This window comes from Megalops cyprinoides, chromosome 21, assembly GCF_013368585.1.
Source record: "Megalops cyprinoides isolate fMegCyp1 chromosome 21, fMegCyp1.pri, whole genome shotgun sequence".
Taxonomy (NCBI): domain Eukaryota; kingdom Metazoa; phylum Chordata; class Actinopteri; order Elopiformes; family Megalopidae; genus Megalops; species Megalops cyprinoides.
Genome location: NC_050603.1, coordinates 1,088,424 through 1,111,896, shown reverse-complemented (window position 1 = coordinate 1,111,896; position 23,473 = coordinate 1,088,424). Strand labels below are relative to the sequence as shown.

Below are 23,473 nucleotides of genomic sequence, written 5' to 3'. Positions count from 1 at the left end.
TCTCTGGTTGTAGCTGAAGTGGAGTTCCTGGCTGCTGCTCTACAACAAGACTCTTTGGGGGGTCTGAGCTTTATCCCTCCTGTCTTTAATGCAGCCCTGCAGGGGAGGTGCAGTTTTTATCAAGCTGCCACTCTGAGTCTCGCTCAGCTTAATTTTACTTTCTTTAGTGACAGTTTGGGGGATAAAAATAATTCTGTCAGTTACACACTTACTTAAATCCCCAAAAATGTTTGTTGCAAATTTGATAAATTATGTATTTATTGTGGAGACGCTTCATTGTGCAACGTCTACATGAGGCCCAGTTGAGATACGCCGCGGGTTTTACGCTGGCCTCGCCCTGCTGACAAATCCAGCACATGAAGAGTTAAATGGATCCAGCGTTTGATTTGTCTGCATTGCATTCATTCTTCTCTGCCTATCTCTTCATCTTCTTTACCTTCTATCTTTTCCCTCCATCTTTTTTCATCGTCTATCTTTCCTATTATCCTGTTACCAGCCATATCTTAAAGGCAGTATATCTAATGTCCATTGTCTAATGACATCTAATTTAACCATTTGTTCAGATCGATACCACTCTGCAGATCTTGTAGGATTAAATCAGATCTATTTTACCTGCCCCTCTGGTTGACCTCATAAATAAATGAGAAAGCTTTCACCCGTGCAGCAGACTTCCCTACAGGACTTTTTTTTTTCAGGAGAGGGAGGGGTCAGGGAGGGGGTTTATTTGATCAGACTGGCTTTAAATGGCACAGAGCTAAATTAATCTAAGCAAAATTGGTGAAGTGTGTGTGTGTGTCTGTGTGTGTGTGTGTTTGCGTGTGTCTCTACACTTTTATGTACACAATATTTCTGCCTGACTTGGTTTTTCAGTCACTGTAGACCATCCCAGGCCTGCTTCCATCCCTGTGTGATCAGTGAGAGAAATTGGTGAAGTGTGTGTGTGTGTGTGTGTGTGTGTGTGTGTGTGTCTGTGTTTGCGTGTTCAGTGATCAGTGAGAGATTCCTTCCCTCTCACTCATTCATTTGAATTTCCTAGAGGTCATTCTCTGGCAGGAAGCAGGAAGTTCCTCCGTCTCTTCAGGAAATGAGTTCCTGGCTGACAGACACCCTCATCTGAGCTCAGATCTGAGCGGGTGTCATTTGCCTTATTCACTGTGCTGTAAAATATCTCGGATCTTTGACTCTTTTCCCTCTGATAGAGGTCGTCATCCCACTGTCTGCCTCTCTGTGAAAAACATCCCAGTTTGAGGAATTCACTGTGAGCACAGAGAGAGGTGTGGGTTCGCTCTGCTTTGATTGAGGTTCAGTAAGGTTCATTAAGGTTCAGTAGGGTTCATTAAGGTTCGCTGTGGTGGGCCACAGAGTGCTGCGGGAATGCAGCTTCTCTACACTGTTGCCACGGTGCTGGGGGAGGGTCAGTAGAGGCCATGGTAACACATGCTGACTGTTGGATACGTTTGATACGCAATGTCATGTTGTACTTAGCGCTAATCGCCGTGGTGACATACACTGGCATTGTTACGGAGCGTGTCTTGGGTTTGCTGTAAGTTCACACGTGTGACAGGTTGCAGGGGGAGGGGTTACTGACCCAGGCACACCTGTGTGTGACTACTCAGGAAATTTGAATAACCGCTCAGAGCAGTTATATTTGCATATTGAGATTCCCCTCGAAAGCGAGTCTGTTTGGGGGATGCTGCTTGGCCTCCTAGCCAATCCGCTGGCCCGTAGCGGTTTCAGGGAGAGTAACAGGTCTGAACCGTTCAGCGTTATCTCCTGTACTGATCTACACGGCGCTGGACCCAGGCCAGAACCTCTACGCTTTCTGTTCAGCTGCGTTATATAGTGAGGTCACAAGGGGTCATTATCTTTTCATAGTCATAATTCATTATAATTGATTTCATTAATTTTATGGGTTAAATTTGCTTATTTAATTACAGACAGAGGGATTCTAAATGATTGATGTTATAATTTATGCCGTAATAATGTAATAATTTATTGCATTTAGGTTACATTGTTATCATAATTAGATTGTGTTTTTGTTTCATGTTTGATTTGGTTTTAAAAGCTACGATTGTCTAACTTGTGCTGTGAGGCTCTTTGGACTGCTATTTCACTGAAAGAAACATGCTAGACAAATAAACTTTTGGATTTGAAGACTTGGATTTTGCAGTGTCTTCCTCGTATAAACTAATTGCCTGTATAAATTGATAATGTGTAAAATATAAATCATATAAATCTCTGGAAACACTAGTTAGGTGAAAGCATTCTATTTCTCAGGGAAAATATTGTATTGGTGTCTGTATGTCATAGGAGGTCAGGAGAAGCTCACTACTCTGTTACTGACAAATTTTCACAGCCTGACTGTTCCTACTGGCTGTACTGAAGGAGAAAGAACGTGTAATTTGGGTTTTGGGGGCGAGTGTGAAGAGGACAGTGTGAAGTTATGTCAACTGCACAGTGGTGTGAGTGTGCACATGCACACATGTGCGTTAGTGTGATGTTGTCAGGCCTGTGATTGATGAGACAGGGACCCACTCTGGGATTGATTACACAGGGCTGCTCTGTGGTTGATTGTGCAGGGCTGGCTGTGTGAGTTGCTGCGCTGGAAGGAGGATCCAGCCCCAGAGAACCGCACTCTGTGGGAGAATCTGTCCATGATTCGCCGCTTCCTGAACCTGCCCCAGTCAGAGAGAGACGCTGTGTACGAGCAGGAGAGTAACGGAGGCCAGCAGCACCTGTCCGACCGCCCCCCACACCTGCTGCATCTTCCCACTGATCCTGTACAGGTGAGTCTACACACACACACACTCACACACACACACACGCAAACACATACATACACACACACACACACACACACACACACACTCATGAACACCCATACATACACGCTTTCATACACTCACATGCAAGTACACACATACACACACACATTCATATACACATACGCTCATAAAAATAAAACTTAATGCAGGAACACCTCTCCACATCTCCCTGTGGGTGTGTTTATGTGTAATTAAAATATGCCATAATGCCGTAGCTTTCTGTAGATCAGTATCACCCCAAAATAAATGACTGCAGGTGCCCTGAATTAGCATCACCTGCTTATGCGAAAATTACGACTTTAGGGCAGCTATTCATTTTCATTGCAAATCTTGGCATCACTGTATTTCACTATAATCTTTGCTATGAATCTGAAAGTGTAATTTCTTTTCAAACAATAACTATCCATTAAAATATTCTTTTGTATTGTATCTATTTTATGAAAAATTATCAGTAGTTACTTCACGTTTTCTTTTAGCAGGTACATTTAAGTTTGTTATTTGAAAATTTGAACACTCAATTACACGGCTTACTTCAGGAGGGTGTGTTTGAGGCGTTACCCCGCAGCGAGAGAGGCGGGTTCGAGTTCTGCAGCGGGACGGTGTGAGCAGTGGAGCTGCATGTTTAAGGCAGATTTGGCAATGCCGTTTGGTGATGTCTGCCTCTTCCTCTCACAGTCTCAGTCCGGCCAGCAGCAGCAGCACCGGCAGCCCTCCCCGTTGCCACAGCAACACCCGCCCCAGGCCCCGCTGTCCCAGCAGCCCTTGCAGCAGCAGGCGGGGCCGCGGCCGGCGGAGCTGGAGGGGGAGGGCCGGGGCGGGGCCAAAGCGAGGCCGGGGGCGCGGATTTCGCTGGAGGCTCTGAGGATCCTCCAGAGCTTCATCCAGGACGTGGGGCCGCACCCCGACGAGGAAGCAGTGCATACGCTATCCGCACAGCTCGACCTGCCCAAGCACACCATCCTGTCCTTCTTCCAGAACCAGCGCTTCCAGGCCAACCACCGGCAGGAGGGCCGGCCCAACGGGCCTGCGGGCCCCGAGGGGGAGGAGGAGCTGGCCGACCCGCAGGAGGACGGCCCGCTGAAGGAGCTGGACAAGAGCACGCGGACCGCCGGCACCGTCTTCGCCATCAAGTCCGAGGAACGCGTCTCCTGCCCAGACCACGCCCAGTCTGACCACGCCCTTTCCAACCACGCCCAGTCTGACGACGACCAGTCCGACCGCCCCTCTAAAGAGTAGCTCTCTGCTCTCTGAGAGCCCTGTAGTCCATCTGAATAAAGACAGTAATACAGCAGTCAAGTATTACTTCTACTTTTCTATTAATTTTTCTCTTTTTGCCTCTTTAGTAAAATCACTTACTGTAAAGGCCAAAAAATGAAAAATATGTTACCATGGATATCTGCAGGCGGCACTTCGTCTAACGATATAAAAACACTGATTTTGCTCCTGGTGAAAGAGGCGGAGCTTGATGAGACGGTGGTCAGATGTGTTGAGTTCGTTGGATTCCAAACCCATGTGACGCGGGGACAGTGTCAGTGCCGAGGACCCCAGAGGTGGTCGTACACGTGCCTGCAGACAGAATTAAGCTGTTCTTTATCATCCTAATCTCAAATCACCAATCAGCTGAACTCTGGGACCCACTGTCGCAGGTGTGCAGATCCCTTTTCTCATGTTGTTTGCTATGAGGAAGTGTTGATGTATAAACAGACGTATATTAACTGTAAAAAAGATTCAGTTCTAAAGAAACGCCAGCGATTGCCTTGTACCATATGGCACTGCCCATGTTTGATTACTTTGCAAAAACAATAAAAAAAAACATGTCAGTAAATCTCTGATTCTTGACACGGTTTTAAATGTGAAACTCCGCCTCTCCTCATCTCCTCCTCCTTTGCGTCTCTTATTTGCTGGTTCTGCAGCATTTCCTGTGTAATTACTTTGGGTATTTTTTTTATGTCTGCTGTGTGATTCATATTTTAATTTTGTTTATTTTTATTTTCTATTTATGCCATTTTGATGGGCAGTGAAAGAAGTGTCTTAAAAGTCTGAAATGAAAAATGTGCTTTAAAAATCACCTCTACAAAGTGCTACATGTCAAACAACTTCTGCTACAGGCTTCACAATAGGTGCATATGCAATTTTCACAATCATGCAAATGTGCTTTAGGTTACTGTTCTACACAACACCTTAGAGGGAGAAAACATATGCAATTCATGTGAAATTCAGTGTGTGCAATGCCTTCCTTTGGTTTTCAGTACAATTTGAAATCTATTCCTGTATAAATATTCTGTATAGAAAGTGTCTTTGTTTTTTATGAGTTTACTGCAATCAGGACATCAGTTATTTTGTTACTGGCTGTTTGTAGAAGTGTGTCTCTGTGTTCTGAGGAGGAGAGGGCCTCAGCTGTTAATGACACAATTAAAATATGTTTGTATTACCACAGATTCTTGGTATTCATAAGAACAAGATGACTATCAGAATGATGCCCAGATCCTGGCATGGAGGATTAAGGAGAGCAGAGTCCAGAACATTCAAAATGATATCCTGACTTGTGGCCTCTGAACCCTTCCCTGTGACCTATGACCCCTAAACCCTACCCTATGACCTGTGCCCTTTTAACCCGACTCTGACATTTTGCCTGTGAACCCTACTCGCTGACCTATTGCCTGAGGCCTGAAACCGCTACTCTCTGACCTTTGACCTGTGACTCTGCCCTTTGACACGCATGCGCGGTGATTTCGTCTCTAACCCTGCCCACACAGGACAGGCTCTGTTGGTGGCATTTGTTGCCTTTTCCCTCGCCTTGTTCGGTCCTGTGGGAAGCTCCCGCACGCGGTACCGCAGCTGTTCAGCGTCTCTCAGCAATCCCCTGCGATTTGCCTGTGCGATTGCCGTGTGCACTCTGCACGTGCCGTTGCTGCATGCTGAAGCTGTCGATCGAAAATGATGCTGAAGCTGTCGATCGAAAATGATGCTGAAGCTGTCGATCGAAAATGGCATCAGATTGTACAGTAAACCGTGCAAGAAAAGGGGAGAGAAATGCAGACAAAGGGACTCTCGCTGTGTCCTGTGTAAATATATAAACAGGGCTTTTAGTCTGTGAATCACATGATGAAAGTCACATGATTAATCTCAGGTGTGGGTGAATCCAGGTGTGGCCGGTTACAGAGATCAGGACATCAGGTAACCTGGTGTGTCCAGGAGACTAGTGCAGTGTGAATATGGCTTTTCTGAATGAGTGATTTCAATGCTGATCATTCATTAATTGAACATGTTATAAGGACAGGGGGTTTCGGATGTAACGATGGAAATATACAGTCATTCATCACTACAACATCTACACTACAAGATCCAAAAGGTAGGAGCAAAGGGGTTTTATTCAATCGCTCGGCTTCTCGGAACAGAAAGGTGTGAATGAGTGGGTGGGTTTAGGAGGGAATCACTGATTAATGGAGCATGTTCTGAGGGAAGGGAGGGTGACTGATGTAGGGGCTTTTCTCTGGGTTGGATTCATTCAGTTCACCAGCTGTGTGAGCTACTTCCCACGAGCTCTGCATTGAATCTCCTGTGACCTGAGAAACGCCTCTGAGAAAGGTTTCCCTGCCTGGGACCCCCCCCCCCCCACTACACTCACACACGGCATCAACTTGATTTGAACTGTTTTAAATCCTTGCTGCTCTTCCCTGTTACTCAGCCAGAGAGAGAGATGTGTGTGTCTGTCTGTCATTGGGAAAATGCCAAGCAGAAAATTCCCTGGGTTCTGTCCATAGTTCCTGCGTCTGTGTGTTTTACATCCCAAAGGGTCTAGAGGCAGTAGCTTACTCCAGGGGCCAGCATAAACGCATACAAAGTTTTAAATTATTCATGAAAATGATCAGCACTGTCCTACGGTGTGTCATATATTCAATACATTATGTTACCATTTCTGTCTTGCTGGGGCTTGAAATGAATTTTTCTTGAACAATGTTTGTACTTAAACTTAAACCAGGGAAAGTATTTACCAAGCACTCACTAAGAAGACAGCCCCTCCACCAAGGCCAGGTTCGTAAATTCCTGACCCTGGATCAGTTTCAGATCTTTCTGCAAAGTGCTTGGGCCCACAATAAGGGTAAGAAGGCCTGACCCTGGATCAGCTCATGGGAACTCTATGCAACATTCTGGGAAGCAGATCAGTGTTTTTTGAGGGAGCAGAGTGAGAGAGGCTATGAGGAAACGCTGTATTAGGAACGCTGCAGATTAATGGCACCAGTCCTTCGTTTTCCTGAGGTGGATGTTGGGAAATGGCTCCCGTGTGGGGCAGGGTGGGCGGCGCGGGTGGTGGGAGGGAGGGAGGGGGGTTGCCTACCTTCCCAGAAGCCCCCACGGGACCACAGAGTAAATCAGACAGGAAATATGCTGCAATCGCTAATAAAGTTATCACAACTGCAGCAGCCTCAGGGGAACCAGCCCCCCCCAACCACACCGCTTAAAACCACACATCCCCCACCCCCCCCAACCCACCGCTTAAAGCCACACATCCCCCACCCCCCCCAACCACACCGCTTAAAATCACACATCCCCCATCTGCAGGCGCCGGCACACAGAGAGGGGGATTGTGGGAATTAATAAAATTAATCGCCATGGTACCCTGTTCCTCCCAGCTGAGGCCCCTCGCCTAGTGGAGACAGAGCACACACACACACACACACACATATTCACACACAATCACACACACACACGCATACACATTCACATACACACATATACACACATACTCACACATACACACACACACACACACACACACACACACACTTATGTTCACATACGCATTCATGTGTACAGGCATGTTTTTCTGAACGTAGCACAAGGCTTTATAATGTTTTATTTTCACGCTTTCATGAAATAAAGAATAGCGTATTCCCAGGCAAGAGTAACAGCATACAACCCCCTCCACCCCCTCTCTGCCCACCCCCACCCAAAACCCCACACTCTCCCCACCGCTGAACCCCATGCCTCTAAAGACGGAGAATGGCTTCTACTCGGGAGGCTTTTGGCTTGAACTCATATGTAATCACAGTCAAGTAAATATTTATGTGTTTATGTGTATATTATTTGTCATACATTTGTTTTTGTTTACAAATCCAGTATTTTATTCCAACTCAAGCAGGATATGGAAATTAGGGTCCCATGACTTCAGTTGGCACTGACAGTTGGAACTCGTTTCTGGTCTCTTCACAGCCACGCCCCCATCTCATTATGGCCACACCCACACCTCCACCCAGCTCATGTTATATGAATGGGGTCGATGATGCCTAAATTAACCTGCAGCCACCAATTCTGCCTTATTCTCCCACTGCAGCCAATATGGCGTCTTGGGCAAAACTGGACTAGCAGCTATCAGGGAGCAAAGCTGCCAGTCCAGTTTACACACACATCATTGGCTGAGACATAGCCATTCCAGTTGATATATGTACATCTTTGGCTGAGACAGAACTGGAACAGACACGATGCCTCCTGCCAATGAATTCAGAACCAATAACGCTGTTTTGTTCTTGCTGTACCTGTGTAGAATCTGCACACCGTGAAACAATGGAGTCAGTGATATCAGATGCCTTTGCTATGAGCACAGCTTTCAAAACAAGCTTCATAATGACAGGGAGTTGTTTTGTGGCAACGTTATTTATTCGTCGTGTGAACGTTGTTATTAGTGTGGCTGTGGCAGCAGCCCTCAGAAGGCAGACCTGCAAACTGCAGGGCTTCCCACAGAGACAGGCTAATCAACACTCTGTGTTTAGTTCACATAGTGGGGTTAATTTTACATATATTTCTTTATTTGTAAGATCTGCTTTTATTTTTTTCTTTATATTTTTGTGTTGAATCAGAATGATTATGACACTGTTTATGACACTAAAACTGGGGTGTTTCACACTGTTGGGGGGCTGAAATGCTTTGGCAGCACAGGGTAACTCCTGCCACGCTTATAAAGCCACACTGAGCTTGGGTCCTCTGTCACCTGTTCTGTGACAGTTATAATACAGCAGGTGATTGCTATAAGTAATAGTAGTCCCGCTAAGAGTATTATGATTTCCAGTCATTTTAAAGGTGTCTGCTAACTGACAGTCCCATCTTGATGTTATTTATGAGACAAACATGTGATTACTTAACTGATAGGTCTGTATTTGAAAACAAAGTTCATGTGTATTTATTCATCTCATAATTCAGTTATATTATCTTAAAAATAAATGACATTTATGGCTGTGTACACCCACAGAAAGGATGATTTATGGGGAGTTTGGTGTGAGCCACATTTTTTCTGTCTCTATAAACAGAGCTACTGCTATCTCCCTGTGTGGTTTTTTTTCGGAGGCTGGGTCAGGTGTTTCTGCGGAATGTCGGGGAGGCTCCGCCCGTTCTCGGCGGCGCCAGATCTGAACAGCACGCGCTCGGGGCGCTGAATTTCCCTCCCTGCCTGCCGCGCGTAGCTGTGGGAATATTTGTGGCTTTGGCTTCAGCGGGAGCTAATTTGTTACCCAAGTGCCACACAGAGGGAGCGACAGGCTGGCGCACACGGTGGCCCCGCCCCCGGTCCACAGCCAGGCCCAATCAACTGCCAGCAGCCTGGACGCCCCGCCCCTACACCACTTTACTGTTGTCTGGGAAGCTGGCACTAATAGCCCCCTCAGCTGCGGGGGGGTAAGTACAGAGGTGCAGGAGTCATTTATTAATATTTGCTGGTTTTATCCAGATTTCTGCTATCCTGGTGTCTAGCCATGTATTGTACTGCTCATTTTTATTCCCCATTGACTTGATTGTGTCTTTTACAAATGAAACCAAAAAAGAGAGACCTCTATCTCATCTTGTATTTGTGGCAAAATGGGCTCTGATCCTGTGACCTTTGGCCCAGAAGGAATTCAGGTGTGGCTTTGCCTTGTTTTTCCTTGTCCTGCCCCCCCCCGGGTCACTGTCAGCCATCAGTATCTGCTTCTTCACATATGACACTCTCCTTTACTTACGATATTCTCCTGATACATGGATTTATTGGAGGGTTGCAAATGTAACATCGCCACCTGCTGGAAGGAGTGTGGGCTGCATCCTGCAGCCTATAGAATTTGCAAATGTACCTCCTTAGCAGTCAGCTGAGATCATGTGCCTTTGATTGGCTTCGGTCTCACATTAGTGCCAGTGCTTGTCTGCCAACACAGTCACACTCGATGGCTGTGGGTTAGGGTGAGGGTTGATCACTCTGAGTATATGTGAAATGCATGCATGTGGGTATGTTATGGCTGTGTGTGTGTAATTACTGGGGATATATGTGAACTCACCCTCAGAGTGTATTGGGGTCTTCTCTGGACATGTGTCTCTGTTTTTTTGCATGGTACACAAACAGTAAGAAGTGTATAAACCGGTGCTAAGCACAAATAAAGACTGTGAGCCCCACCTGGGTAGAATATGAAGAGGCTGTGGCTGGAATATATTTAGAATGGCCTCGTATTAATTAAAGTGCATAAACTGCGTGTCTCAGAGTGTGTCTGACAGAGAGCGGAGTGAAGAGGACCCCCCGATAATAGTGATCTGAGCGCAGCCACAGCGAGCGCGCTCCGGGCAGGATCTTTATGTGCGCGTATCTCCTGGGAGGTCCTGCTCCGAGGCGCGTGTGAGGAGCGGGGTGACGCGGATTACCGAAGTATTCTGGGAATTCCTCCCGGCGCTTGCGCGAGCGTGCAGCCGGTGCCGCGCGGATGCAGGGGCAGAACGAGCCGCTGACTGCATCTGCTGCAGTATTTGCTGGCCGCGCATCCATGCATTACGACATTACACGCTTATGAGGAAACAGATCTCTGTGGTAACAGGCGGCGGCAGACAGACAGCATGATGCTGAGAGATGTGGCCTCTCCAAATGCAGATTAGGGGATCTTACCTCTCAAATACACTTCAACACCGAAAGTACCAGTACTTACGGCTTCCTAAAATTATGACAATTAATCTTTGATGATGTTCCATAAAGCCTTTTTAATCAACAGTACATTTTGTGTTATATAATTTTTTGCAGATTTTTAATAAACACTAGGTCCCCTGAGTAAAAAATCATTTGAAAGATTGTTTCACGAGGATTAATAAGAGGGCAAAATTGAAATATTCTATCTTGAAAACTAATTTGTGACTGCACAAACAACTTTTAATTTTTTAATTTCAAATATTTATTTGAGCATCTGAGTGGAGATGAAAGCAGGCAGGGAGAAAACAGGAAAGAGAAGCTCTCTGACGCCTGATTTACAAAGGAAATAACGTGGAGCCGAGGAAGAGTGAACAGGACATATTGTTTTATTTGGGGAGGTCCCTCTCTTTCATACGATAGCTTGTATCTGGAGTAATCCGCTTCATATGTGTTACAGTCACACACTGTACTGAATAGTGTCTTTATGGACTACATACGGACGCTCTGAGTGTGTGAGTGAACTACAGGGCCCATAATGCCACTCTCTGGGGGCATCAATACATGATGTCAGTCAGCAGTGTGTTTTGGAGCAGGCATGCGGAGAATAAGCTCTGATATTTCACATACAGGCTGGATATTTAGCCCAACGTGCGTCAGTCTGAACATTTTGTCTACCGCTGGTTGGAGAACTAAATTATCTGATTTGCTGGTTTGTTTTGAAAATTCTTTGGCCTAAAATCTACGGTCGGCACAGGAAAGCAGAGCTTTGTTGATGGAGGACGGAAGGAAGGCAGGAGCTGAATATCTGCCGCAGCGGAGCACCTGTGGTGTAAGGCCTGCTACACACTCACACCCTACAGGCACATTGTGTGTGGTCATCGCCTACAGCCCGAGGACAGGCTGTGAAGTTGATATGGGTTACATGCATATCTTAATATCTCTAACTGTACACAGCAGCTCCCTGCACACTGGAATAACAGCCATCATCATCAAACGTTGATGATTTCTGCTACAGACAGCCCTGCCCCCTGCGGTAGCAGAAAGAGAGAGGATGTGTTATATCATCTGTTTCCCTGACGGTGATACTCCTCCTGCAAGCCTGAGTGCTGCTCCATCAGAGTGCTGCAGCTCTGTAATGATGCCTCTGAGCCTCAGGGTTCCCAGGACCCCCACTAGAGCTCTCCCCCTCTCAGGAGCAGAGAGCTCTCCCCCCACTCAGGAGCAGAGAGCTCTCCCCCCACTCAGGAGCACAGAGCTCTCCCCCCTCTCAGGAGCACAGAGCTCTCCCCCCTCTCAGGAGCAGAGAGCTCTCCCCCCACTCAGGAGCAGAGAGCTCTCCCCCCCCTCAGGAACAGAGAGATCTCCCCCCTCTCAGGAGCAGAGAGCTCTCCCCCCACTCAGGAGCAGAGAGCTCTCCCCCCGCACAGGAGCAGAGAGATCTCCCCCCTCTCAGGAGCAGAGAGCTCTCCCCCCACTCAGGAGCAGAGAGCTCTCCCCCCACTCAGGAGCACAGAGCTCTCCCCCCTCTCAGGAGCAGAGAGCTCTCCCCCCTCTCAGGAGCAGAGAGCTCTCCCCCCACTCAGGAGCAGAGAGCTCTCCCCCCCCTCAGGAACAGAGAGATCTCCCCCCTCTCAGGAGCAGAGAGCTCTCCCCCTCTCAGGAGCAGAGAGCTCTCCCCCCAGGCCTCTCCACGGCTGTGGGTGAAAAGGGAACACAGACATTAATGATAATACACACAGGGCACATCTGGTTACCACAAAGGCAATTTACCTATTATGGGATGGCAAAAACACACACTGCCGTAATGCTTTCTGTGCCTCCCTTATGGTTCCTCTGGTACAGTGGCCAGGCTTTTTTTTAGGGTCGACCCTTTCCAGTCCGGCAGATTGATTTTTGTGCTGGTTCTGAAGGCGCAGCCGAGACCAGACGTTCCTGCTTAATTCCACCCCTCCCCCGCCGGCGATACCCTAACATCCATAAAACACACGCCTGTCTGCTGCACGTCATTTTCCACTCCTGCTGAAGCACACTGCAGGAGCACAGAGAGCACAGAGACACTCCATGACTCCATGACTCTCTGACTGTGAGTGTGTTTATGTAGGCTAGTCATAACAGAGTGTATGTACTGTATGCATGTAAGTATACAGTGATTATATATTATATATTGTATACTATTATATATTATATGAGGGTGAGCAGGTGCAGCATCAGCATGACTTCACATTTCAGACACACAGTGTGTATGCGGTGAGGAGTGAGAGACGGTTTCCTGTGGAATCTCTGGATCAGATATTAGCGGGGGCAGTACCAGGCTGTGGTGTTTCCGGACTGAGGGGCCTCTTATCTGCGTGTACATCCCCAATGCGTTTGTCACCACGGCCACCCCCTCGCCCCAATCACCCGGGGAACAAGATCAGAAGTAGATTAGCTACCCTGGCAAAGATTACACTCCACAACCTATTTCTTATCTCCTCAGAGAGAAAAACATCTCTGCTTTTCCAACAACATCTTTTGGGTACCACAGTATGTGGGTTGAGAGTTTAAAATATGTATATAATAAGATAATAATAATGTATATTATAATGTGTGCAAAAATGTTTTGCAGTTATTGAGGAGCTGAGTCTGTTACCAGAAAGGCTCTGTTAATGTCCTGCAGTCTAACTGAATAACTAAAACTGTAACCTGCGGAAGTGACATGAAAATGTCATGAATAACTGCATAGGCCTTTATTTTAACTGATTAATACCCGTGATTAATATCTATATATTAATACTTGGAGCATTTTTCTTAAGATCGAACCCTGGACAGGGTGGCGTCCGGGACAGATTGACTCGGCGTGCTCGCTAATGTTGGCGGCGCAGGCGTCTGCACGCTTTCCGCGAACTGAATTACCGCTAATTAAAAATCAACAGAAATGAGCATGCGGCACTCCGCGCTCCATCAATATCTGAACCAGCGGTGCCGCTAATTAAAGCGCCGCTAATTTCCCCCGCTCTCTCCCCCAGCTTCCACAGCCGAGAGACAAACAGCATCCGAGGCAGTGCAGGTGTGTCGTGCTGTTGAGTCACACAGTCACCATAAATCTGCATCAGCCCTTAGTTTTAGAAAAAAAAGACTTGCCGTCATCTTCACATTTTAGAAATGGCAACCGGGTTTGCTCCATTTAGCGCCGTTATCGCCGAGATAATGGCACCCTAGCGACCGGAGACCGCAGATGGTAAGCCATCTTGTGCCGGGAGGATAACGCTGGCTGTGCGTTGCATATTGCACATTTCAGATTCTTGCAGCCTCCTAGGTGTTGTGAAAGCAAACTGACGCCAACAGCTATTATATGAGGTATCGGGGTTCTCCTCGGCATTCTGATCAGCGAGAGACGGACAGGGGGAATCGCCGATAGTCAGTCTTTGTATTTGAGTTTTACCGGTTGGTATCCTGCCGCCGAATGGGTTCCTGCTTCAGCCAGACGTTTCTTCCAGTCTGCTAATATTCCATTAGGGGCTTCTCTTGAAAAATAAAAGTAGTCGTAGAATGTTTATTGCTCCTTGGACAAATCCTGCACATAAACTGATATCTACACAGCGCTGATCCGTGCAAATGAGTCCCGCTCACACTCCGTGTCCCTGTGGAGGATTCTGGGTAAACATGCCACCTGTTTGTGGTCTTTGCTGCCATGTTGGCATATGCTCTAACGTCTGTGAGGGAAGAACCAGCTCAGATTTCTGAAGGGTGAGGGATGGAGAAACTCACCCAGAGCTCCCAGGTCCAGGGAGAGAAAGCAAGCCTGTCACCTTTGTACTGGCGCTCAAACCAAAATCATGATCGTACCTCTGGTAAAAGGGCTATCCACACCAGCATGCACGTGTGAAATAGAGGCTGGCTGGATTAGGCCAGAGATCCGGTTTGACCCAGGCGGGCAGGAGGATCAATTCTCCCTCATTTGAGGTCATTTTACTTGACCTGGATGTGACAAAGAAGCATCTGTTTACTGTGAGGAAAACAGCGATGGTGGCTGGCTGCGGTTTCCTGCCAGGGTCCCTTGCTGCCACGCAACGGGCTCCAGGTGATGGTATCACCCATGTCCAGCGGTTTGCGGGGACACAGACTGCCTCAGATAGCAGGGAAACAGTGATGCCCTCTCAGCTTCCAGCTGCACCACGGGGTTTTCCACCAAACGGCTGCAGATCAGCAGATTACACACTTGGGCTGTACTCTTTGTGGAGATAGAGAGGTGTCATCAATGGCTCTTGGCCAATCTCTGCGTTTGAGAACGGATAGACAGCGGTGGAAAAAGTTTAAATTATCTAAATCAAAAATGGAGATGAAATTTTGAGGTAGACTTGAAGAAATATTATCACACTATATATATATATATATATATATATATATATATATATATATATATTTGGTTTACACATTTTTTAAAGGATAGAGGTAAGAATTCACTCATGTTGTTTTCGTTCCATCAGTGACTTAATGGACCACATAGTCCACACTCTTGAAAGGATTTAATTATTCTTAAAGAAAAAAAATCTTAATTTTGCAAAAATCTGTTTCTTCAATTGTTACCACACACATCCCGTTTTTTCCTCATCACTGACACACCGCTCTGAGAGTATTAACAGGAATGCAGAATATTAGTCTGAGTGTTCTTTTGTGTCCCTCCTGCATGTGTGAATGTGGTTGAATAGGAAGGGACTCCGTGAGCTTCAGAGGCTTTGTCTGTAGTGCTTTGCCTCTTGGTTTGTTCTTGAGCTTTTGTTTTTTCCCATGAATTCTCACATTCAGCATGATGATACCTGCACTTCTCAAAGGGTTTTGACTGTGCAGGTATAGGTGTTGCTGCAGAACTGCACGGGTTGGAGTCAGAGGAGGCATGTTTGGTGTGTGTAGGCGTACAGCCAGAGGAGGGATTTTATGTGTTTGAGTAGATGCAGCGGTTCTGATAGGCGCAGTTCCATGTTAGCTGAAGTGTAGAGGGTTAGAGGGAGTCCGTGTTTTGGAGGTCCCTGATGGTAGGGGTCAGGGGGCACCTTGCTGCGTGTGTGTGGCCAGTGCAGCGTACCTGGTGCGGGGGGGTGAGGGGAGCTGTGGCCCACCCACCCCCAGCGCAATGACATCACGCATCAGCGCATCATGGCATGCCGACGCCTTCAGGCACCATTTGTTCAGAATTGCTTTCATCTTAATCCGATAAACTTTTGTTTTTATTATTATTATTTTTCATTTATTTCCATGGTGATCTGGTAGTGCTGGGGGATGGAATGGCGCGATCCTCTGTAATAATAACCATAATAGTATTTGTAAAAGGCAAAGATTGGGACGATTATGATGATGATTATTATTATTGCTGTCATTATTATGTTAAAGCCCCCCCACCCCACCCCCCCTTTTCCACCATTAGTGATTTATTCAGGTTAATGAACCCACCTCATATCTCCACCAGCTATGAAGCATTACTGCACAGCTTAAAGTGCAGGTCATTTATCTCCCTCTGTGGGTGTATGACTGTAAATGACCACGGTGCCAGAGGTGATGTATTTAGACCCTGAATAATCCAGCCGTTTCAGTTCTGTCTCTGTGCTGAGGGTAAGCAGACTCAGAGAGAGGTTTGTACCTGACTCCATAATCACCAGGGCCATGTGTGTGTGTGTCTGTGCGTGTGTGCGCGCGCACGTGCATATGTGTGTGTGTGTTTTTATGTGTCACAATCATTTACCTTTAATTTTAGCGGAAAGTTGCTTTTTCATAGTTAATGTTTTAATTAGATTTTTAAAAATTCTGTAACCCGGTGTGACCTATTAGTAATGTCCAGTGATATACTTTGTAGCCCACTATGTAAACTGAAGTGTCAATTTACCTTTAAAATCTCAGCAGTATGCTTGAGAGCATATTCAGCATGTTGGTTATTTTACATTTTTGATGAGGATCATCTTGTGTTTTAGGATGCCATTGAATTTTTAAAGACTAACCTGAAATACCTGGCTTTATTTTGCAGGCACAGTGCAGGTAAGTACTGTACAGAAATCAGGGGTGGAGAGTGCCAGTTCCATTAATCAGAGCTGTAAATGGCAGAGTTTTTAGCCAGTTTGGACTCTTGGTGTTGGGGGAGGAGGGGATTGAACGTTCTTCATAAGTAAACTCATTATGTTCACTTTATATCGGCCGGTGAGAAGTGACTGGCCACTCTCCTCCCCCAGCAGCTCAGAGCCCCTCCCCCCAGCAGCTTAGAGCCCCTCCCCCCAGCAGCTCAGAGCCCCTCCCACCAGCAGCTTAGAGCCCCTCCCCCCAGCTGCTCAGAGCCCCTCCCACCAGCAGCTTAGAGCCCCTCCCCCCAGCTGCTCAGAGCCCCTCCCACCAGCAGCTCAGAGCCCGTCCCCCGAGCAGCTTAGAGCCCCTCCCCCACTGCATGAAACATCTGTCTGCACTTGGAATGCTTCACTGTTCCTCTGACAGCCGCACTGCATGCTGGGACAGCATTGCTTCGAGCTTTGCAGCAGCTCAGACACCGGGAGGATGGCGGTCTCCTTGTTTTGGCAGTCCCAGCACTGTGCTTCTCTGAAGACCCGCAGACTGCGCATGCTGCCAGCCCTCTGTCCCACATGGTTTGAAAGGATCCCCACATCTTCCTCTGTCACCTGACAGCTCCCCTGTCACTGGTGTGGTGCAGGTAGGTGCTGGTGTGTGCAGGTCTTCACCTCTTAACTGAAGCCACCAATACAATTGCACTCCCTGACTGTGGCCACCAATAGACACACAGTACTTGCTGTAATAATCCAATCCAGACTGCTGATTCACACTCTGAGATTTCCGTCTTGTCATCAGAGAGCCCGTTGAGTGGAAACTGAGTGCTAGCTAATGAAGTGAGAAGCTGAATGCTGTAATCTAATATGTGACCCTCTTCCACAGCCTGCATGCTAAGGGATCATCGAACGCGTGCAGTACCGCTCCGTACCCACAGCGTAATTACACATTCATGCACCTGACATGCAGAGCAGGCGTTAGCCTCTGAAGCCGTAGCAGCACCCCCCCATGGTCAGGACCCATGCTGTGGATTCAAGCTTTGGCCCCAAACCCTGTGGGCGGAGTCTGACGCGCTGTCAGACACGATGGGCCAGTCTGACTGAGGCAGGGGGCTTTAATGCTGGATAAATCCCATGAGCACCTGGGTGTGTTTGCTGTATCAGGCAGGGGCACTAGTGTGGGTTAGACGAAAACAAGGTGAAAAACAGGGCCCAGCGCTTTTCTGCAGGCGCCTGACTGCAGAGGTATTTTGGTGGCTCCCATGTGAGACTGTGGAATATTTGGAGGACAGAGTTATTAATGGCCTGAGGCTCATGTGAGCATCGGAGCACCTGGGAAAGCAGGTGAGCAGGTGAGCCTGTCCCACTCGCCGGTCCCCTCCGCAGGGACGCCTCAGGGCCTCAGCAGGTGAGCAGGTGAGCCTGTCCCACTCGCCGGTCCCCTCCGCAGAGACGCCTCAGGGCCTCAGCAGGTGAGCAGGTGAGCCTGTCCCACTCACCGGTCCCCTCCGCAGGGACGCCTCAGGGCCTCAGCACTCCGCTGCCCACGTCCTCCCCTGTGCCAGACCTCTGTTTGGCTCCTGTGTCGCCCCCTGGTGGCAGCTGACTGGATCTGCAGTCTTCTGTCTTTACCTTTGTGTTCAGGACCCGGTTTCTGAAGGTGACAGACAGCGAGAGGCGAGTGAGTGAATCAGCGGGGATTGATAATCCACTGTTCCTGCATTAATGCATGTTAAACTCAGCACTGATCTAATTGCTTGCCTGCGTAAGGCGTGTGATGAGCATGACTTTGAATGTGATGTGTGTGCTTTGGGGACAGATATAGTAGACAGGAGCAGACAAGCTAAAGTAAGCTACGCATTGTTCATTTTTGTTAAGGCAGCTGTAAAAAGCTCATAAGTGATGGTTTGTCTGGAGTGGAAGGGGGAGGGGTGTCTCTGAAATTGCTTAACCAACGTTACTTAACCAAAGTTTACATAACCAAAGTTAAGCTGTAGAAGTCTTCCTGAATGCCTGCAAACCCGCGTCTGTTTAAAACCAGGGAGAAGAGGAGAAACAAATATGTTGTGAGTCTTAATTTCCATCTGAGAGAATAATTTGATGGTAGATTCTTCAATTATATATTAAAAAATACAGAATATGGAAAAAAATATAGCAGAGATTTCATTTTCCAGCTGTCACCTTTTTTTTCAAAACTTTACTCATTTAGATTTATTCTTCTTTGCAGCATAATAAAAGCTTAAACCAAAAGAGCTATATTTTTAATTTCTTTTAGTTTAATTGCTTTTTAATATGCTGAGTAGATTAGCTTCTAAGAGTGTGCATTCCCTTTGCTTCATTCCCTATTTATATCAGTGCTATTTCTATTAAGTGCAATTTTGAAACCCCTAATTATATAGCATTACATATTCTTTTAATCACTGTAATAAGGATTTCAGAACTCTCACGGGCATATTTTATATCATTTCCTGCTTTCACGCCCTTTCTTTTCTTTATGACATGAAGAGGGCATTAAAAAGGGCTAATATTTCTCACACCTGCATGATTATAAGTGTTTGTGAGTCCAGTAAGTCCATAATTTCTTTAATGAACGTTAATTCCCATTTATTTTATATTCCAAATGTCCTCACTGACACTTTCTCTGAAAAGAGGAAACATGAAAAAAAATTCAAAGTACGTTCCTGCAAAACCCGTGTTGTATTCACAGGTATTATGACAGGAGGGAATGATGTTTAAAATAATCTGCCTGCCAGAATATGAAACAGGTGCAAAGTCTGATTTTACCACATTAGTTATGACAATATTTATGGTAAATTCCAATGGGAAAAAAAGAGCAAATTAATGCACAATATCTGCATTGTGCTTATGACCAGACTGGCTCAAGGTCATGTGTTTGAGACCCAGGTGAGGCATTGTAGTTCTGCTCAGGGTCAAGTCACTTTCCCTGAATTGTTTCAGTATATATTCAGCTGTTTAATTTGATAAAATATAGCTGTAAGCCTGAATAATGTCTAATAACAATACATTTATTGATTTAGGTAATAGTTAATTCATTATTTAAATGAATAATAAGTAGTGGTAATTTTAGATTAAATAGCAAATCTGGGTTAGGACTGGGGGCGGACCCTCCAGATGCTTAGCTCTGTCTGCCAATCAGAGATGAGATGAGAAAATCATTAATTCCTCCCAGAATGCCTTTCTCCCAGAGGGAACAATTACTTTAATTCCTCTTACCCCTCCCACTTCTCCTCCTCCAGCTCCTCCTTGCAGTTCAGCCCGGGACTCTCTCTCTCCCGTCTGAGGGAGAGAGAAGAGGAGATATTCCAGAATCTCATTTCAACCACTCAATTCACACCCACTACTGCTCGCTCCACTCCTGCTGAATCCACTTTAGGTAATTCTGCTGCAGAATCCAGTGCTGAATCCACAGCAGCTTAATCTCCTGTGACTAACTCCTCTGTGTTTAAATCCACTGCTTCGGATTCACCTTCCTCTGAATGCAAGCCGAGCTAATCATCTGTGGCTAAACCCCTTTCTGCTGGATCCACTGATGAGTTAACTGTGGCAAATCCACTGCTGCTGACTGCACTGATTAATGAGCTCTGAATCTGTCTCTGTAATAATGATATTAAAAGCCCTCCCTGTACAGGTCATAAGGGAAGCTGGTGTCAGTCTGCAGGCAGCAGTGCTGTGATGACCAGGAGTGCTGCTTTCAGGTGGGGGGTGGGGGGGGGGGCACAGACACACAGCCCACAAACACGACCCTGAATCTGGAACAGGGGCCACACTGAGTTTTCCTCAGCTTCACTTTTAGCACAGTTGTGGGCGGTCCACTCACCCTCGCCAAGTTATGTGGTAGCACTCCGATGTGATGTTCTCAGGGCTGCGTTTCCAGTTCCAACGGCCCAGGGGAGTCTTTCATCATTCTGATTAAGAAGAATGTGTTTACGTTGTGTTTCTTCTGTTCTAGGACTCTTAATAAAAGCGGTTTGTCATTCTGCTCACAGGAGAGGCGTGAAGGAAAGGGGTCTGACTGTCGGGATTCTGAAGAAGCACTTTGGAAACCATCAGGGCTGTGTGTAGGTGTTAACCTCTGACGCAGTCTGTGCTGGTTTAGAAAGTGATTGTCCGCGCCCTGCTCCTGGGTTTTATGCGAACTCTCTTTAATAAAGCAAGTGTTACAGCGTCTCTTCTTTACACAATGTTATTTGCAAACTTCAGCGAGTGCCAAACCCATAATGTTGCGTAAGAAACAAACTGCAACACTTGTAAACACTGTTGATCAAAGCAAAGGATAAAGGTCATTTCTGTTCCGCTCTGGGCCAAAGCACAGACTCAGAACAAGCCCTGAGATTTCACCTGTATAACGTTCAGTGGTTTTCTGTGTTTCTGAGTTCACTCTATGGCTGAAACATACATGAGAGTCCCAGCACCTCCCTGTGGGGATGTCACCCAGGCTGGTCTCTGCTTTCAGATGCACTCACCTCTGTATCGGCTGGCTGAGCATTAGCTTAGCGAGTTAAACCTGTTGGTGTCCGCATTGCAGCTCTGAGGCTGATATGCAGGAAATGCAGTGATGTTGAATCAGATGCAGTGAGTGGGAGGGCCTTTGGGCTGGATTGATGCTGTTTCCTCCAGCAGGTGTGGAAATGTTCCCTGGAAGTGTTAAACCTGTGAAATGGCCTCTGTTTCCAGTTGAATAAATCAAGGAGGAGGAAAGACAGCCCTTTTTCAGGCCGAATTTGAGGTAGAAATAATGGCTGAGCTGCAGGTGCTGCTGGTGTGGCAGGTGCTGCAGGTGCTGAAGGTGCTGCAGGTGTGGCAGGTGCTGCAGGTGTGGCAGGTGCTGCAGGTGTGGCAGGTGCTGCAGGTGTTGCAGGTGCTGCAGGTGTGGCAGGTGCTGCAGGTGTTGCAGGTGCTGCAGGTGTGGCAGGTGCTGCAGGTGTTGCAGGTGCTGAAGGTGCTGCAGATGTTGCAGGTGCTGCAGGTGTGGCAGGTGCTGAAGGTGCTGCAGGTGTGGCAGGTGCTGCAGGTGCTACAGGTGATGAAGGTGCTGCAGGTGTGGCAGGTGCTGCAGGTGCTGCAGGTGTGGCAGGTGCTGCAGGTGCTGCAGGTGTGGCAGGTGTTGCAAGTGTGGCAGGTGTGGGCAATAAGTACAAATATCTCCTGCAGCATATACCAGAACAGCACAGAATCCAGTGCCAAAAACGTTGGTTGGTGCTGGGCATTCATAAACAGCGAAACACACACCACCCGTGGGTCTGTGTGAGTAATCGCTGGTCACTGTGTGGGTCTGACCTGGACCTGCAGTATTCACAGCTGAGACGGTCACAGAGGTGGTGTCACAGGTGAAGGTGAGTTTGGGAGCAGCGATCAGCATTACTTTGCTCTTCCAGAAAGAGATCACCCCATCTTCTGTTCCCTCGTTAGCAAACAGGCTCATTTAAAGCAGCGCTGAATTAACACGCAAACCTGAAAAAAATAATTTATCGCAGCCGATGTAGACAACAGCTCGAAGGCATGACTGTCCCACTGGAATTAAACAGAAGTATAAAGGTATTAGTCTCTTACTGTATCGGCCCAAGAGTTTTGCCAAAAATATCTCCTGGATTCCCAGGGAAGGAACGCTGTTGTGTCCTCCGCTGAAGCGAAAATCCGAGACGGCCTGGGGCGTGCCCATGTGCCGAACGGGAAAGAGTGCGGCTGCAGCGGCCGAACACAGACGCAGTGCATGGTAAATAACGCAGCAAGGCTCCGCCTTGCAGTGAGGCTCCGCCCCGCAGTGAGGCTCCGCCCCGCAGTCAGGATCTGCCCCACGGTGAGGCTCCGCCCCGTAATGAGGCTCCGCCCTGCAGTCAGGCTCCGCCCCGCAGTCAGGGTCCGCCCCGCAGTCAGGCTCCGCCCCGCAGTGAGGCTCTGCCCCGCGGTGAGGCTCCGCCCCGCAGTGAGGCTCCGCCGCGCAATCAGGCTCCGCCCCGCAGTCAGGCTCCTCCCCTGAACACACAGACCAGCAGGAGTTATGACCTGACCCCCGCGTTTTACCCACTGTCCCCACACGATTAACGCCTGTCGAAAACTACTTACTCTTAACATCTAAAGCGGATTGATAAACTACCTAACCAACACACTTAAATCCTTTCTGAAAGCCATCACCCTACACATTACACTGCTCTGTTTCACTGTTGCTAGAAATGCCACATGTACCACATATACCAAAGAGAAACAGTTCTGAAAAATAATTTTTAAATTACGCCAGACAGATATTTAACTACCATCTCTCCAACCTGCCACTTTAGACACCAGCTCGAGTGACCAAATTAAAAATGACTTTTTGAATCCTACAGCTAACCCCAAGAGAGGCTTATTTCATGTTCCCATTACCTCACAGGCCTGATCTCCTGCCCATATCTCTGTGCGAGGGTTCCCCCTGCTGGAGCTCTGTGCTGGCTGGTTTTCGGCAGGGCCTGTTACCTCTGCAGCGACCGCAGCTGGGGCCAGAATTCCTGCGTGTCTGTGTGTGATTTGCACTGAGATTACACCACACAAAGGACCAGGGCCCACCAGCAGTGCAGCCCCCTAATCCTGCCCCAAAGCCACTCCACATCCTCTCTCCTTTCCTCTCCTACCTCTCAGCACTCCTCTCTCACTGTTATCTCACTCCTCTCCTCTGCTCTCCTCTCCACCTCTACCCCTCTCCTCTCCTCTCCACCTCTACC

At 47.5% G+C, this 23,473-nt stretch overlaps 1 protein-coding gene across 2 annotated transcripts in view; it reads left to right on the top strand.

The window, feature by feature from the left end:
• Window positions 1-4,569, top strand: part of satb1a (SATB homeobox 1a) — a 42,323-nt gene extending 37,754 nt beyond the window's left edge. For both annotated transcript variants that reach the window (XM_036555360.1, XM_036555361.1), the window contains exons 11-12: window positions 2,580-2,786; window positions 3,501-4,569. In XM_036555360.1, the coding sequence (XP_036411253.1) occupies window positions 2,580-2,786; window positions 3,501-4,061 (768 nt within the window). In that variant the 3' untranslated portion in view covers window positions 4,062-4,569. The remainder of the gene's footprint in view (window positions 1-2,579; window positions 2,787-3,500) is intronic.
• The last annotated feature ends 18,904 nt before the right edge of the window (window positions 4,570-23,473 follow it).